Source organism: Dermacentor albipictus, chromosome 2, assembly GCF_038994185.2.
Source record: "Dermacentor albipictus isolate Rhodes 1998 colony chromosome 2, USDA_Dalb.pri_finalv2, whole genome shotgun sequence".
Lineage (NCBI taxonomy): Eukaryota > Metazoa > Arthropoda > Arachnida > Ixodida > Ixodidae > Dermacentor > Dermacentor albipictus.
This window is the reverse complement of record NC_091822.1, coordinates 124,378,990-124,397,911: the sequence shown is the minus strand read 5'-3', so window position 1 is coordinate 124,397,911 and position 18,922 is coordinate 124,378,990. Positions and strand designations below refer to the sequence as shown.

Here is an 18,922-nt window from a genome sequence, read left to right as displayed (position 1 = left end):
TATCGGCGGCACTCACAGCTCAATTTTACGCCGTTCGTAAAATTCTCCGGAGCGCTTGCATACGTAATCGATTTCAAAGACCGCAATAACCACAATAGCTTTGAACTTTGCCTATATCACCCATAACCTACCCTTTATGCTTAGCAAATATGAACGGCATGGCTCATTTACTTCACCGAAAACGCCGAAAAATTAAGCCTACTACGAACCTCGTATAATGCATGAAAATAGAGAAAAAGGAAGAAGGTTCGGTAATTATTTGCTGCACTCTTAGTTAGGCCATAAACATGAAAGGTTTCAGTGCACTTCACATCCAAGGTGGCCTAAATTTTCATCACGGCTAAGCTCAGCGTGATATAGAGATCTCTCGGGATTTCATACAACGCTTATGAGCCTTTGCGAAACAAATTTTTCACAGTTTCATTTGATCCACACACGTTCAACTTCACATGCACATTTATCATGACGTCCACCTCCTCCTCTCCCCCTTTTGACACATTTTATGTTGGCGGCATTTGGTATTCTCTGAAAACAGCGGGCTAAATTTCGCTTCACTCATAAACACACTTACATATAACGGAGCTGAGTGCTTGCATACATGATTTATTGCAAAGGAAGCAATTAACACACCGCCTTTGAACTTTACCTACATATTAACCAGAACTTCCCGCTTTCTTCCATAGAAAATAAGCTTGGTGGGACGTAGAGCTCTTTCGGGACGTACTGTACGAACATATGAAAGTACAGAAAAAAGGAACGAGGGTTCATTAATATTTCACACCGCTACTAATCAATCAAGTAACGTAAACTTCAGCTGCATTTTACACTTAGAACGCTTCTCATCGCCACAAAATATTAGCTTAAATAGCACAGTTCACTCGGGGCATTCGAAAACATGGCTGACCACGGCCGCATGACAGCTGCGAACACTCGCTTATATCTGTTGCGAAAGCTGCACACGTGTGATGCACACACAGTGAACTGCGCATACTGATTTGCATAAAGAGGTTGGCACATTTTGGTAAGGTTGACTCCCTTCGGTGGCATTTCTGTTTCTTTTGTTATGCCAGCGCAGCGGGAGAGAGAGAGAGAGAGAAAACTTTTATTGTAAAGTTTTAGTGGAGCTTTCTTTCCCAGCGGTGTGGGCTAGCGTGGCGTCTGCTTAGCCGCGACGCTATCAGCCCATTCCGCCAACCGTATCTGGTCTTGCGGGTTGGACGTTTTCGTTTTTTTCTCCCACTCGTCATGTGAGGGAGCTCGCCTAAAGAGTTCTCTCGGGGGAGGGTTCTTTTGGCATCCCCACAAGATGTGATCTTGGTCCGCAAGGGGACAGCTACAATGTTTGCAGTTTGGTGGATATTCACCACCGGTCATTGCAGCTAGCCTTTTTGGACTAAGTACAGATCTAGTCTGTACTCTCCTGAGGTTAGTGGCCTGTATTCTTGTCAGTGTCTCGTGCGGGGATGGATATATTCGCCTGGATTCGCGGTAATAAACGGTCATTTCGGTGTAGGTGTGGATACCTTCATGTCGGTCAACCCCGACGGAGGAGCCCACCTCCCGGTTACTAGCTGCTCGGGCGGCTAGATGGGCGGCCTCATTGCCAGGGTTGCCCGCATGAGCGGGTACCCACACCAACTTCAATTGATTGAGGTTTTTGTTAATTATTCTGAATGCTCGAGGGGAAATGAAACCTGAGGTGTAGTTACGAATCGCTGTTTTCGAGTCGGATATAATAATCTTGGTGCCCGGAATGGAGGTGCCCATGGCGATGGCGGCCTCTTCCGCCTCCACAATGGAAGATGTGTTTACCGTCGCACAGCTGATGGTGTGCCCGTCGCCATTAGTGACGGCTATAGTGTGTCGACCATCACTGGTGCGAGCAGCATCCACGTATAAGGCGGGTTGGTTTTTGTAGCGCAGCGGGAAAAAAATCTCGCGCCGCTTTAAACACTCGTAACACTGTATACGCCGCAAACGAATATGTATGCATTTCAACGGTTGCAATAAACCCACACACACTTTGAAATTGGCTTGCACCTTAACCACAGTGTTCGCAATTCATTTTCACCAAATATAAACAAGGTGGCGCGTTTATTTCGCCGAGGACACTGAAGGATCCGAACCGGCTAAAAGCCTATAACGCACGAAACCGAGAAACCGAATACCGAGAAAAGAAAAACGAGGGTTGAGTAGGTTTTATAACGCTGATAATTAAGCAAATATATCGTTAAATTTGGCCACAACTTACACCCAAAGTTCTCATATATCCATTAAATTTGAACTCTGTGTAATATGCAATGCTTTTGGCACTCTAAGAAACGTGGCAGGTGATAGGAGACTGACACTAGAATGCTCTAGTAAGTTCATTTTCTGCAAAAAACTGTAATTAAGATACACAGATGAAACATTTATTGTACGCATCCTGCAACCGGTGCCATAATCCAACGAAATATAAGCAACAACCTCTGCCGCATATAGTTCACCGGGAATAGCAGAAAAAAACTATACATATGCCTCGTATACGAGTATATAGCACATGACAATTGCGAGATAAAGAATCCTGAGTAATAATTTTCAAAGCACAAAATTAACATTGACGCTTCAAGCGTTCGGTTCACGTCACCCATAACATGTGGAACTCATTTTCTTAAAAATTTCTAACGTCTCTCGTCTTCTCATGAAAGCGAGTAAACTTTGAAAACGTTTCATATATTGCCTCTATGCAAGCCAAAAACGAAAATTAGCAGTTTTTATTCAACCAGTGATTAGCCAAGAGATTAACAATTCCACATTTACTCAAAATAATATCTTTGTGAGCAATCTAGTATTTCTTTTAATTTGTTAAAGCAGGCATATACCGTTTTTTAACGCCTGACGTGGCTGTTTACGTTTATTGACTATATGCTGTCGCGCTGCTACGAGCGAGGTCGCGAGATCAAAGGCCGCGACCACGGCAGCCGCAATTCGATGGGGACGAAATGCGAAAAAAAAAAGACGCGTCTACTTAGATTTAGGTGCGCGTTAAAGAAGCCCAGATGGTCAAAATTAATCCGGAGTCCCACACGACGGCGTGCCTCATGATTGGATTGTGGTTTTGGCATGTAAAACCACATTTAAAAAAAAAATTTTTTAAAGCTTCCATATATAGTCGCACTGATACAGCTTCACTGCAAAAACGTGACTGACTGCGTCGTATTTTCGGCCCTCTGAAATAACATGACTAGCAAGGCTCTGCCGTTAGAACACGTTTGCAAGCTGCAAAGAACAGAACGTCCATTGTAAGGCCAGCGCCCGTCGCCCAGGTCTGTGCAGTTGCTAGATCTTAATTAATCACACCTTCACTGGTCCCTGCATCAGGCCGAGGTGCACGCAGCTGTCTAAAGCAGTTTAAGCGTGCAACTCAATGAAATTGAATGCGTTTTCAACGCGTTGGACACGGGGGCTTTCGAAAACAAATCACAGTGTGCCTGCGCCCATATGCCTCGTACAACAGCCCATTGAATTCCTTGCGCAATACTAGACACCAGATAAATATTGGTCCGCGTCACGCGAGAGTTCAAAACGCTATCTTTGAGTGAACTAAATTTGCGGGAGAGGCTGAAAAACTTTGTTTCCCCGCCAACAAAAAGTTTCGTTCTCCCTAATTCGGAGGCGCTATAAACTCGTATGAACCGGTTCGAACCGTTACGTTTTTGCTCCGCTGCTGAACCTGAACCAAATAGGAAAATATGCAGAGGCCTGAACCCGAAAACCTTTCGGTTCGACACACCGCAAGGGTTTCGAACCAGTTTTAACAAAGCACTCCTCTGTAGCGCTACATTTCGCTCGGAGGCAAAATGGAGGTATCCTAGGCAAGGAGCATGTTCAGCTTAACCTAAGCCTCATTTTCGGGGTCTTGCACCACTGCAATGAAAAAAACAAAAAGGTCGAGTACACAAATGTGTACGCCATGACTGAATGGGGCTAACTACGTCCACTCGAGTTCATGGGGGCATCTGCGAGCACCGAACGAATTCAGTTGTATTCGCAGAACCCGGGGCTCAACAGTGGCTCATGAACCAATGGCGTGGGAGAGGCCTTATTAAAAGAAGCAGCGCAATCAGGGTTCGACATTAAACTAGAAGACCACCTAACAAGAAGCTGAGGAAATATACCTCTTGAAACAACGAGGAAGGGTAATTAGCTAATCGGGTTAGATTTTAGACACTCAAACCAAAGTCTAATGCCCTGAAACACGTGCACTTTGCTGCCCGCAACGTTAAATGTATGGAACTTGGCATTGCTACTTCCCGGGTAGGTCAACAATAAAACTTATAGTGAAAAAGAAAGCTTTAAATCTGCTTTCGCCTGCACCTCTCGCAGTGTGGGATGTTCACAAAAAATATGACGGTGATGTCGCTTCCGTTGTCTACAATATACGGCGAAGCAGGTACCTTGAGATTAAATTTCAATAATATCTTGAAGGGGCACTTGAGAGGCGCAGATAAAAGCAACATGGCGTTTCTTTTTCCTTTAAGACCAGGAAAATAGACCCTAGTGTTACACTGAATGTTCGGAACCACAAAATATGACCTTTCCATGAATATTCAATATAGAACAAAGCCATAGTAAGCGCAAGGTTGTTTTTCTACATCTGTAAGAGACACAAAACACACGTCTCTGTACAAACTAGGTCAACAGCAGCGCTACTTGTGTTGAACAGAAGCTTCTTGTGAAGCGAAACTATATAAACCTGCGCTAAAATGCACACGCGTATATGGCGCTCTATATAGGGCTCTAAATATCGCTTTTCGTATGCCTCGTCGGCTTTGCCATCGCGCTCTTTGTGCAATTTATTTATTTATTTATTTATTTATTTATTTATTTATTTATTTATTTATTTATTTATTTATTTATTTATTTATTTATTTATTTATTTATTTATTATTACTGACTGTTTCAGAGTAATATTGCACTGTGGCTACTAACCCTTCGGGATAACGAGTGGCGTAAGCGCTGGAGACAACCGGGATCCCGATGAGCCAGTAGAACAAGAGAGCCTCTCGCACGCTGCAAGTGTCATTTCGGGGGCATTTCAGTTTGCGCCGTCTATAGGTCTGTGCAAACAAGCACAAAAAAAGAAAAGAAAAATCGACGCACGTGTGCTTCTTCATGTTGCACTGCCGGGCCCGGGCACACTTGGACATGTCTTCGTGCGTTTGCTCGTCAATCTCGTCATCGCTTGTGGGAAAAACAGAAAGATGGTTGGCGATCGTCAGGAGGGGGTAGGGGGGACATTAAAACAGAAGCGCCAAGTCAGTTTTCTTAAATAAAAAGGAACTGTTATTTCCATTTCATAGGCGGAAAATGGTTTTGATCATTAGAGAAAAAGTTTAGGGCAACCTTAGTTTTTCTTGTCGCTGTTGTTTCGCCCACACACCAGCGCCGATGAGGTGATTGCGACGTATAACAGACAGCAGACCAACTTTTGCGTGCTCGCGAACACTTCTTGTCGATAAAATGCAGCACACCTTGTTAGGGTTAGTCTTAGCTAAATACATTGGAATACGTAATGCAACGCTTTCAATTTGATCAGTAATTAATAGTGCCTCGAGGAGGGGCGTCAGAATTGAAGCAGGCACGCAAATCTCAGAGCGCATGGTGCCAGCACAGCTGTCCTCACCATTCACCTCGTTTGTGGCTTGCGAAGCCTTTGTTCAAGGAGTACTCAACTGTTCTGGTACTACAAAAGGCTCTTGTGCCTATGTGTATATTAAGCTTGGCACTTCTCTTGAACGCCCGTTTAAGTGCGTTACACACTCTCCCTGTTCCTCCGAATAATCTGCATGAGAACGCGATTGCAATAGAAAATGTATATAAAAAAAAAGCTTTGCGCACATTTATTGTTATGCAGCTGTGGGACACCTTGTACTTATATTGTGTACATTTTTTGTAGTTCTCTAAAATTACACTCATTCACATTGTTATAGGCTTTATCTTCTCTTTTGTATCCCTTTATGTTACTCATACCTGTGCTTTATTTTATTTTACTTTACTTAATTTACTTTACTTTACTTACTTACTCTACTTACTTTTTACTTTACTTTACTTTACTGCGTTACTTTATCGTTTCTTTATTTCATTTATTAAGCACAAGTAATTTCCCCTATGTTGTCCTTGGTGTCAGTGTTTGTTGGCTTCTTATGATATGACTAATAAAAATCGGGCCCCTCGGTTAACCCCCTGTCTTCTCGTTCATTACATAACGAGGGTCTCGAATCCGGCAACATTGATGCCTTCAGGTAGCATATGTGGGTTTATTGACCAGTTGCCTTCACCCAAAAAGATCACGTTCTCGTGACGCCTGCGGCAAAAAAGACGTTCCACGTCCGCCGCCAAGGTCTGTGAGTGGGGGCGCTGGCTAACACTCCCAGGGTTCTACTAGTACACATAAATACCCAAGAAAGTGGATGGGGAAACGACGCCGTGGTAGCTCAATTGGTAGAGCATCGCACGCGAAATGCGAAGGTTGTGGGCTCAGTTCCCACCTGCGGCAAGTTGTTTTTTCATTCACTTTAATTTCCGTTACTTTATCGTTTCTTTATTTCATTTATTAAGCACAAGTAATTTCCCCTATGTTGTCCTTGGTGTCAGTGTTTGTTGGCTTTTTATGACATGACTAATAAAAATCGGGCCCCTCGGTTAACACCCCCCCCCCCCCCTGTCTTCTCGTTCATACCTGTGCTTGTATCACAATTGCGTAATAATTGCGACTGAATTGTATTACTACGTGCATTTCCTTTTCCCTGGTCGTCACAGCTGTCTGTCATGCAAATGGGGGCCTGACCCTTCGTCAAGTGAGCTGGTTTTCACTTTTTGTTCAGGCCTCCCTCCATTTCCTTATGGAAAAATAAACTGCATTTGATTTGATTTGAACAGTAATTGTAACCGGTTACCTTTTTTTTTCTCTGTAACGCGCACAAGTCTGGCTTGCACGTCGCTAGGGAGATCTAGTAATAGTGTATTTAGGGCTGGTCGGTATAACCGAAAATCCTGAGACCGTTTGGCTATTTTTGTGCTCGTTTTGCGTGCCTTTGCGTGCCTTTGTGTGCCCGACCGATAGTGCGCCCTAAGCTTAGGTTGGCTATTTCTAAAAACATTGATCGCTATTACCTTGCTGAACTCGTGATGTATACACGCAACCACCTTACAATACAGTTAACGTTTCAGTAGCACAAGTACAAAAGGAAGGAAAATAAATTCTGTGGCAATTTAGTGGTAAATGTGAGAGAAGTGCGTTAGCATTACGTTGTACCTCTTTGAAATCATGAATTCATGATCGTATGGCAAAGTGTTGTTCAGCAGCTCACTAGACACACGCGTCCTGCCTCTTCGAGGAGCGAAGTGCAACTGACGGGTCCGGAGCAGGCCACCCTCAGATGCACTATTATATATATATATATATATATATATATATATATATATATATATATATATATATATATATATATATATATATATATATATATATATATATATATATATATATATATATATATATATATATATATATATATATGGTAGAAAGGCTTCAGGTGAGCAATATGAGTCAGCTGAGTTCTGCTTGATCGCCGACCATTGCGCAGGAGGCGAGCTATGACGTGAGTGAGTTCGCTCAGGTGGTCCACAACTACAAATGGGCCTGAATATTGGAACAAGAACTTTTGGAACAATCCACGCTTGCGTTGCGGTGTCCAAAGAAGGACGAAGTCACCTTTTTCCAATGATACTTGTACGTGACGGTCGTCGTATCGCTCTTTCGAACGACTTTGCGAAGCCAGAGTACGAAGACGAGCTATTCGACGGGCTTATTCGGTGAGACACAAAGTCTTGGATGCAGAATCGTCACTTTGCAGTACGAAGGGTAAGAAAGTGTCCAGAGGGCTTCGCGGTAACCTTGCATACAGGAGATGAAATGGGCTATAGTTCGTGGTTTCTGTTTCGCCATGTTGTATGCGTAGGTGATGAATGGAAGCACGTCGTCCCAGTTATGATTGGAGGAGACGTACATGGTAAGTATGTTGGTCACTGTTCTGTTCGTCCTTTCAACGAAGCCATTGGTCTGTGGATGATATGGCGTGGAATGACGGAACTGTGAAGTGCACAAACGAAGTAACTCTTCAATGGCATCAGCAGTGAACTGGCGACCATGGTCGCTGATGATGACACGTGGTAGGCCATGACGAAGGACCACGGAACGCAGCAGGAAGACCGCCACGCAAGCAGCGGTGCAAGACGGTACGGCTGCAGTTTTCTGCATACCGTTTAAGATGGTCTACGGAGCACGGAAGGCGATTGCTTATCCATTGGAAATTTTTGTCCCAAATTCGGACTTCCAAGTTGGGGGTGCGGCCCTTACACGAATCTATACGGTAATCCGAAACTTGTACCATCCTCAGAATTTATCCCAAGTGAAAACGACTTTAAACGTCACCGGGCAATAATTAGTAAATTACGGTATGTGGCACCAAATAAATATTGTAAAAGCTAAATAAGAAAGCGCGTTAATTATGCTACAATTTGCTTTAATTTTTTAGCGCAAATAATGTATGTTTCTGAGGGCATAATTTAGCTAACGCGGTATAATTGTACTACATGTCACGGGCGATCTCTAAAAAATTCTATTACCGGCGCAATCAATAAACGCCCCGCATATGTAACACACCACGTGGCCGGCTTTCCACATTTTTTCATCCACGTACACTTCTTTTCCACTTTTCCACTCATAATGCCAACGCATTTAGAAAAAAAAAATAGACCAAGGAAGGGCTGCTCACCAGCTGACGAGGCTGGCGCAGTAGATGAAGGTCCAGGAAATGATGCAGCAGATCACGGCCACGGGCAAGGACACGGCCAGCCACCTCCACCAATTTACCGGGCAGTCGTCGTCGCTGCTGGGTGAGCGAACATGGCAACGGCCAATCTTCATAAATGTGCATCGGTTACAGAAGCAAGGTTTGGGTACGGGCTGGTTGGTATTCCATTGTTTCAAGCATAACTTAATTACAGCGCGTACATAAGGACCAAAAGATCGGGGCTTGCCTTCGTCGTTCTTTTGGTACCTGCCTGTGTAGGCGCTGTAAGTTTGAAACAGTGTACTTGGTTACTTGGTTGCAACGACCTTGGGTTCATGGATTCAGACGGCACACGACTCGCGCGAGGCAATTTAGCACAAAGCTTGGCGGTGGTTTATAAGGTTCGCGAAAGTGACAGTATACCAGTAGGATTACGTATGCACTAGGAATATAGAGCTGATATATATACTTAAAGAAGAGAAATGTTAATATTAACCAAAATAAGCGACATCGCGCAACTTGAGTGAGTCACGCGCCGCGGAATTGAACCGCACGCAACGCCCACCTATGTTAGTAGAAAACCTCTGAGATGTCTACGTTTGGAGATGTTCATCGCGCATAATCACTACGAAGGTTTTCATAGTGTTTTGGCTAGCTAATAGTTGAAAATAAAAGTCTTCCCTTGGAAAATTTAATTAATGAAATCTTATGTATGTCTGCGGAGGTTCGCGGATGGCTACCTCGCAACTGTTTTAATTATAGCGGTGCATACTTGCTAGATATTTATTGAGTAATGGTCTACTTCAGTGACGCAGTCCCATATTCCGTATATTATGCTATAGCATTTATTGGATACTCTTATTTACTGGTCAAGCCGGAGAAGATCCTTCTTATCTCTTGTGGGATTTACTTGCTATACTTACGTAACTTCGGAAGGACCCGGTATGTTTTCCATACAAAGGTGATGCTAATGAGACTTCTCGCGGTTTTCTGCTCCTACAGGTTTTGTTTTCGAAAAGTTAAGGACGTTACGAAAAAAAGAAACAAAGGAAAAAAAACGACAAACAGCTACACTTCTCGCAACAAAACAGGTGAGAAAACAGCACCTCATCCTCGCAAACGCGTCGTTTCATATCGAGTTAACGCATAATCTTCAAGAACTCGAAAATCCTTCGTCAGCACTGTTGAGTAGTTCGCTAATACATTGGCGTTTATGGTGTCACTCCGCCGCCATTTTGATTCCTTTCAATATGTCGCTGTCAGTGTTTCCCTTGGCTCAACGATGAGCTTCCGTCACCTAAAATTTAAAAAAAAATTAGGCTTACATTTGGACCTTGCGTAGTCGGATGTCAGGCTGCCTCGTTCAGTGCGTGGAGCGCTGGTATACATCACTCAACAATTGATGAGCAACCATGTTGCAGACCCATTTTTTTAATTTCATTTTTTGGTAACAAGCACATGAAAAATTATCTGCTAAAGTGCTAAAAAAATTATGCCAGTTTTCGTATGCGATGCCAGCATCGACAGCCAATAAGAATGAACAATGAAGAACAAATGGTTAAAAGTGCTTGTCGGGAAACTTGGAACGATTCCCTGTACATATTTTCGAACAGCTCGAAGACATCACGTGACGAAGTCTCGCACAGATAAACGCCTTGTATGCGTTTGAACTTTCGTTACGCCGGACTGACAACGCAATCAAGAGTGATGGGGGGCTGTACTAGAGACCTGGTCATCACGTTATGAAAGCGTTAATCTTTTTTTTTCGGGAGAATAATCCAAACAGGTTATAACAAAGCAGTGCTAGTTTTATATGATCTGTCCGTGAAGCCGGTTGTGTGACACAGTCGAAATGCTATTATATGTAGTGATGGTATCGAGCGCCTCCCCCTTCCCCCACCCCTACCCCGGTTGTCTCACGACATTTTTACCCAACCACACCCTTATCCATCAGCGGTGAACTGGGATAATATTTCCAACACCTCTCTCTCTCTTCTTCTTTGGCGTTAAGTGAAGGCTCGGGGCTTCTATATTCTCGAAAAATTAAAATACTGACAAGCCTCAGGAGGTCCCGAATAATTTAATATAATAGCTAATAATCTGTTAATAAACCGTCTGAAAATAAACAATTTGGTTTCTACAGGGAGCTTTAGTTTCGCTTTTACTGTGTCGCTTGGTCGTCTGCTATGCTGCCAAGTCAGCCCTCATATCGAAAAGTGGCACAACAGGCCGCCGAGAGAGCCAGAGCGACCGTTAAAAAATTGGAGGACGCTTAAGCTTCGCCTTCAAGAGTGGAACGCGACAGCGTTCCCGTTGAACCGCCAAGGGGTGTAAGACAATGGGCTACGGCGCAGCGACTACGCGCCCCGCATCGGAAGCGGTGAGCGTCGAGCAACGCAGCGTTCGGCGCGGCAACGAAATGTGAGCCTGAGCAAGCGACGCACGCCTGAGCCTTAGAAACAGCTCGTTTTTAAGGCAACACCGCATTCACTAGAGGCGCTTTTGTACCGCTTTGAAGCATCGAACTCGTGGCTGAGTGGTAGCGCCTCCGTCTCACACTCCGGAGACCCTGGTTCGATTCCCACCCAGCCCATCTTGCAAGTTGTTTTTTATTCATGAAGTGCCTGCTGAGATTTATCGCTCACGGCCAACGACGCCGACACCGACGCCGACGACACCGGATTTTCTGCGACACGAGCTCCTTAACGCTGTCGCGTTAAAAAAGCGTGGCAACGTTCTGCTCCCACGTGACCACCTTCTGCGTCGTAACGTCCCAATACGACGCGGAATCACACGTCCTCACGAACGCAACGGAAACTCCTCGAAGACCTTGTTAATATATTCAAGGCTTTTTGAGGCATTCAAGCATTCTTTTCTTGATTTAGAGCACTAGGACCTTCATTCAACGAAAAAACAATGAGTTGGAAACATCCTGTCGGCACTGCTTAGAATTGTTACTATATGTTGTTACCAGCCGAGGGTGACAAGTACGGTGCCCCGCGTCGGCAGTGTGCTGAAGCTGGCGAGGTTCCCGAAGATGGCAGCGTAGGCAGCGCCGGCAACGAACGCTGGACGTGCAGCCGATGTCAGGCTGTGCAAATCGAAAAGGGAATCAGCGCAAAAAAAGGAGAGGAAGTCGCAGTTTCACCCGAAAAGACGAAGCACTGATTGCGACGAAGTAAGATTAGTCGTTTTATCAGTCGCACAAACTACGGTAAACGTTCGCTTATTAGCTAAATTAACAAGCACGGTGTCAAGCGCCCTCAGACAAATATGAACACTCGATGATCACTCGATGAACGCGGGCACTCGCAGTCAGATTGCCGGTGAGAGGAACAGCGGCAGCGGCAGCGAGCGAATTCTCCTTCGCGCTGCCTCTCGCTTCAATGCAATCTATATAGGCGTGGGAGAACACAGCGGGCCACATAGCCTTCAAACTCACCGCAAATTACCTCCGAGATGGGGCGCGTGCGGCCGTGCTCAGTCGCCGAAAAAGAGGAGAGAAGACGTGCACTAACCTGCCCCCCCCCTCTCTCCATACCATCCCTCCTACTGCGTGTGTGAGAAGACACCAGCGCATCAAGCTACCATCCTTCTTATCTTATCCTTGCAAACTTCACTTCGCGCCTACAGAATGCATTGCGCTGCCGCGACTTTAGCGCACCTATAGACTTGACACGGAGCATCACGGCAATGCTGATGGCGACGACAACGGCGGAGACTCGCCTACAGTGTCCGTACGATTGTTATCGCAATTAGAGTGCTTGCCGACGACTCTGTAGCAAAGCCAGGACTTACGCTCGCACGCGCGGAGACGACGTCTGCTGCTCTAATCCGGTGAGGTCTGAAATTAGACAACGGTGGAGGTTAATTTGTACAGAAATGATTGAAGCAGCAACGATTTAGGTACACTTCCTAGAGTATTCGGCACCAAAAATGACCGCGACATAAACAAGCTACAGCGCACGGGCATCATTTATCAGCATAAATAAATAAATAAATAAATAAATAAATAAATAAATAAATAAATAAATAAATAAATAAATAAATAAATAAATAAATAAATGTGGGCATTACGGTGACACACATTTTGAAATTTGCCGCCCACCTGATCGCGTTTTTCTTGGCTGACCGGAGAAAGAATGTGGGCCATATCGCATGGCCGCCTTGACCCAGGATTTTCCATGCCGCGTGGTCCGCTCTCACCGAACCTCTGCTTTTTAAGGCGAAGCTTTATTGGCGAACAGGTTCCACATTTCCTGTCTTTCCGAACGGCTGGCACGTAGTACAGCACTAACGTGATTTATTCTACTATATCTATATCTACCACCAACTAGCCTACTAGCCGCTACCTAACTAGCCAGTACCATACCATCTAGCCCAACAGCTTACTATTCTAAAGCACTGCCATGTTCCATGTTTACTACTCCCTACATATAGGCGCCCAGTGTGTTGGCCTTGTTGTTTAAGTAATGACTAAGTTATAGAACAAGTGATACCTTAATGTCCTCACTGCAACAAATATACGTCACTAAGAGCGCAGTCGCTTTAATAAAACGAATGTTTCTAAAATCTTTCGTAACCGTTCGGCCACAGTCGCAAGTATACTTCTTCCGTGCCAGCGCCAACTATATGCGTACGTCCTTGAATGATCCGTCGTGTGATGGAGATCTCCACACTGTGGCACGTACCCGCAATGGGGGATTGGCCAAGAAACGCGATGTATACATTTAAAACAGATAAGAAGAAATGCGAGGTGGTATAAGAGTGGTCCCACACTGTAAAATAATTTACACCCTTAAAGTGAAAGAGGGTGTAAATGGGTCTATAACTCAAATCATTAGGGTGTGATTTATGCTACTAACACCCTATGGGTGAGAGTTATAGACACATTTACACCCTTTCTCACTAGTAAGGGTGTAAATTATTTTACAGTGCATTGCTATTACGACGGCGCTATAGCACGTGCGCGCACGTCAGTTTCCATTACACCAAAGACGCAGGAACGGGGCAAACTTACAGCGTTTCATTACCCGGGTCACGAAAGCTTAGCTTTAAGTTTACATTTAAAAAAAAATGTGATTTGGATCTGTGTAGCTTTGTTTTATATCATCCGCTACACCGAATCATCGATTATGACGATGACGCGAGGCCATGGCTTCGCGTGTGCCAGTGACAAAAAAAAATAAAAAAAATACAAGAATAAGAAAATACAAGAAAAAACAATATGTATTAAAATATGTATCATGCTGATAAGCTCGGTTTAATGCGCTAACTAGTGCAGGCTAATTCTGTAAGAGAGCTAAATTGGGTCTACTAAATTCGGTTGACTGTGTTAGGCTTTCTGCTATCAGTCTGCGGCTTATATACCGCACTGTTCATACATAAAAGCTGCAGCACGCCCTAGAATGACTGATCTGATCGTGTCACTCGCGAAAGGTCCCGAAAAGTTTGACAGGCGCTGCATTTTTTGATGCTATGGATTAGAATGTGGAGTGCCTGAAGGAAGAAGCTCTCTTTCGCCGGGAGCTGCTGACAGTTGATACGTGTTCACGGCATGCATGCATGTAGAGGTATCGTTTGATGCCATTCTCACGTTCATGAACATCTCCAAGTCACCTAACTTACTTTCCTTTTCTCCCTGGAAGTGGTTACAACGTCACGCGATTCCAGGTGCACCAACTCAGCGCGAAGTCAGCTAAGAAGATCACGTCATCAAAATATGCTGGTCTACGGGACAGAAACGTTTCTCACCTGTCGTTGGGAGCGGACAGTACGCCATGTGACCGTAATCGTCGTTCTCGGACGGCGACAGCAACCGTCCGTAGCGGACGCTGCTACTGCGGCTTGCGGCGCTTGGCTGAAGGGACGGATTTCTCTTCTTGAGAACCCCGCGTACTTCCACCGCCCGTGGTTCCAGTTCCTGGTCCACTCTGCACTCGGGCCTTGGCTCCTCCGTCTTCGTGTCGAGCTTCACCACAGATTTCGGCGGTGCCACCGGCTCGAATTCGGGCTGAATCTTTGGGTCAGGCACCGTCTTTACATTGGGCTTTGGCGTTCGCAGTGAACTGGTTCGGGCGTCAGCCTTCATTTCGAGGGTCTCTCGAGCTGGTTGATCTGGCTGTCGCACGCTGCTGGCAGATGACGTTTGATGCCTGTTTCGCGCCTGGAACAGACGGCGAGAATTTTTCTCTAAGCGTTGCAGAAAAAAAAAGCGCGGCGTAGTCGACAGTCTATATAAACAAACGTTCTATACCGTTCCATTTACATTTACGTAAAATTGGACATACCTCCAGGTTGTCCTCGGCCGTCTTCTCCGGGGATAGAATTTCTGGACGCTGGCTCCGCCTGGCGGTGGCAACTTTCGCCCGGGTCCTCTTCGGCGGTGGCGAACGTTCCCCGCGTCCTTTTAAGCCCTTGGACGACGACATTCCGGCCACTGGCGCGGCCGCGTCGGTGCAGCTCTGCTGACGCGAAGTCGTCGCCGCCGCGGTGGCGTTGCACTCGTAGGCACCGCAGGCGTCCAGCACCGCTTCCGGGGAAGTCGCCGCACTGCAAAGCGGTGCCCTGGGCGGAGTCGCCGGCGAGGAAAGCGCGGACGACAGTGGCGTGTACATGATCGACCCAGGGCTACGGGGGCTGTCGATGGGGCCTTCCTGCAGGAGCGGTAGTGAATGGGCTGGTTGGTTCGCTATATACACTGTAAAATAATTTACCCCCTAAAAACTGAAAAAGGGTGCAAATGTGTCTATAATTCACACCCGTAATGTGTCCGTTATATAGATAGCACCCTAAGGGTGTGAGTTATAGACACATTTACACCATTTTTCACTTTTTAGGGTGTAAATTATTTTACAGTGTACTGAGGCAGGTTTCAGGTTTATTAATGGCGCTTCTTTCTTTAAAAAGCAAGGCTTGCTTTGCGAACCTATGCCGGACTTTCATGGCCGTGGCTGCTGGGTGCTGCTGTCTTGCGGAATAAAACTCGCAATTAAAGAAAAGTGACTCGCCATCCCAGCCCTGCGCAAATGGATGTCCAGTGAAACGGTGGAAAACCGCCACTACAACTGCTCAGGGGGTTGGGGGTGGGGGTGTTCTTTACAAATGCGAAATCATATCCATGGCCCATGGTTAACATCCGATGGTACCAGAATCAATGTGACTACGCCATCACGTCAAACGTTATGTTACGTGATAGCGGCATCTTCACCTGGCAATATCGCCTGTCACATGACATCACCATGTCAACCGTGACGTCACGCGATAACGTTATCGTCGAGTGACCATGTCCAAACCAGTGACCAAACAGTGACCAAACAGGACGATCAATGAACGTCTAAACGAACATCGCGCGAACAGAGCTTCCCAAAGCCGTCGCCGAGCATTTCAACCAACCAGGTCATAACTTTGATGAACTTAAGCTCTACATCTTACTCACAAATTTCCGTTCTGAACGAGAAAGAAAATACGGAGAATCACACCTTATCGATAAGTTAAACACATTGCAACCAATCGGCATAAACGTTTCAAAGAGAGCTTTATAATCTATTCCCTTTGATAAATTTCAGGCTATAGGCAACAACACTTAGTTTGGTTTCTTAGCGTTTTGCCTTTCTTAAAGCGAAAGCTTTACTGGCCGTGAACTTGCGATTTCGCCGTGGCGGTGCTCCTAGGAGGCACATGACGTCACAACGCGTTCCTCGTCGTTGCGTTCGCCTCCACTCGCTTTGCCAGCTGCGTCGCATGCCTGATAACATGTCGGAGTATTGAAAAGGAGAGCTCGCGTGCGCTGCAACCACAGTTGAGGCGCCAGTATGGACGGCGACAATTCTGATAAGCAGGAGGAGGCCTGGAAGCGACATCGGAACGAGATGAAGAGGAAAGGAATCGCACAGAAAAGAGGCGAACAGCGCGCCGAACGACTGGCTAAACGCCGCAACATAGCTAGACAACCAGACTATTCTGGACTTGCAATCAAGATTAACCAAGGCTAACCATGCTATGCCTTAGCTTTCGCTACGTATATCCTGACATAGCCGAGTTAAGCCACTGCCAATTTTTCTCTTCTTTTTCTTGTTTTTCCCCTTTTTTCCGTTTTCCTTCCTTTATTTATTTATACCATTTCAGCATTTTCTTTTTTCTATCCTTTTTTTTTCTTTTCTTTATTCTCTTTTTTTACAAGCCCTGGTCTCTGCCGCTCCTTCGATTATATCTTTCAGAGACACGATAGCGTACGACCACCAGTGAAACAGGTAATAGAGGGCTGCTGTGCACGCCGTTGACACGCGGGCTGACACGCGGGCGTTGACACGTGATTGACAGACGGCCGGGTCCCTGGCCTTGTGCGAAGCACTCCTTTATTCCCCATACGACACGCTAACACACCTTCGCTCGTTGCCGCGCCCACCCACCTTACGTCCTGTCCCCTTTAGAAGGACCCCACCTATATATACTGCGGCGAGGAAAGCATCTGTCGCCTTGAAGAAGACAAATCCACTTGTCGAAACGCTGGCTCCTGCTTTCACCTTGTTCTCGTTTTGCTCATCGTCTTGGATTTCCATCTCCCGCCTTCCCCGTGTTTTCACGGGGAATATATATATTACACACACACGTGTGTATATATTAGACACGTATATATATATATATATATATATATATATATATATATATATATATATATATATATATATATATATATATATATATATATATATATATATATATATATATATTGTTACGGTTAATGTTAAACCGGCTTTATTCAAGGGACGAGATGGATGGTAAAGTCAAGATGGCGTCCTGAGGCTGCACCAGCTCACTTCTTCTTCCTCTTCTCCTCGCCCGGCTCATGCCGTAGCAATCCCCGGTTGCCAGACGAAGCCCGCTGGGCAAGTCCAAATCACTCGGAAGGCGTAGGGTGAAACCGCTTAAGACGGGCAACATGTACTAACTGGGTCCGGCTAGACCGACGACCAGTCGACGTCAAGCGTGCCACTACGTACGTCAAGTCACTCAAGCGATCAACAATGACGAATGGGCCCGTGTACTGGGGTAAAAACTTTTCGCATAAGCCACGTTTACGTTGCGGAGTCCACAACCACACAAAGTCTCCTTTGGCGTACGAGACAGACTGGTGTCGGCTGTCATAGCGCTCTTTCGATCGGTCTTGGGATGCCACAGTACGAAGACGAGCGATACGCCGGGCTTCTTCGGCAAGACAAAGCGTCTTGGCAACAGAGTACTCGCTGTGAAAGTCAAACGGTAGTATAGTGTCAATGCAGCTTAGCGGTGAACGGGCGTAAAGGAGATAAAAAGGACTGTAATCGGTCGTCTCATGCTTTGCAGTATTATACGCATAGGTGATGAAGGGGAGTACGTCATCCCAGTCCTTGTGATCGGAAGATACGTACATGGCCAGCATGTTAGTTAGAGTTCTGTTCGTACGTTCGACAAGCCCATTTGTCTGAGGGTGATAAGGCGTTGAATGACGGAACTGCGAACTGCAGAGACGAAGCAGTTCTTCTACGGCGTCCGCAACGAACTGACGACCGCGATCGCTAATGATCACACGGGGGGGACCATGTCGAAGAATAATGAATCGAAGCAAGAACGTTGCAACGGACGCAGCTGTTGAAGATGGCACGGCCGCCGTTTCCGCGTAACGGGTCAGATGGTCGACACATACGATCACCCATCGGTTGTCATTAGATGATCGGGGAAATGGGCCCAGAAGATCGATACCCACTTGTTCAAATGGCAGGCGAGGCGGTGGCAGAGGTTGGAGAAGACCTGGCGGAGCGGTTGTAGGGCGCTTGTAGCGTTGACATTGTTCGCAACTGGCGACGTAGTGCTTGACCGTGTCCCGCATTCTGGGCCAGTAAAAACGCTCCTGTGTCCGGTTCAAAGTTCTTATGAATCCTAGATGGCCAGAGGTCACATCGTTGTGCATGGCTCTCAGTATGTCCGTTCGCAGACTCTGCGGCACCACCAGAAGGAAGCGTGCGCCTTTAACCGAATAATTGGTCTTGTAAAGCAGGCCGTCACGGACACAAAATCGACCGGTGGCTCCAGGACGCGATGCGGCT

At 45.9% G+C, this 18,922-nt stretch overlaps 1 protein-coding gene across 4 annotated transcripts in view; it reads right to left on the bottom strand.

The window, feature by feature from the left end:
- Positions 1-18,922, bottom strand: part of LOC135910735 (uncharacterized) — a 55,427-nt gene that overhangs the window by 11,800 nt on the left and 24,705 nt on the right. For 2 of the 4 annotated variants that reach the window (XM_065442794.1, XM_065442797.1), the window contains exons 6-12: positions 15,128-15,493; positions 14,592-15,003; positions 12,636-12,681; positions 11,809-11,928; positions 8,820-8,936; positions 5,143-5,223; positions 4,972-5,052 (exon numbers count right to left, since the gene is read on the bottom strand). In XM_065442794.1, the coding sequence (XP_065298866.1) occupies positions 4,972-5,052; positions 5,143-5,223; positions 8,820-8,936; positions 11,809-11,928; positions 12,636-12,681; positions 14,592-15,003; positions 15,128-15,493 (1,223 nt within the window). The remainder of the gene's footprint in view (positions 1-4,971; positions 5,053-5,142; positions 5,224-8,819; positions 8,937-11,808; positions 11,929-12,635; positions 12,682-14,591; positions 15,004-15,127; positions 15,494-18,922) is intronic. The other 2 variants (XM_065442795.1, XM_065442796.1) reach the window with 2 other exon arrangements.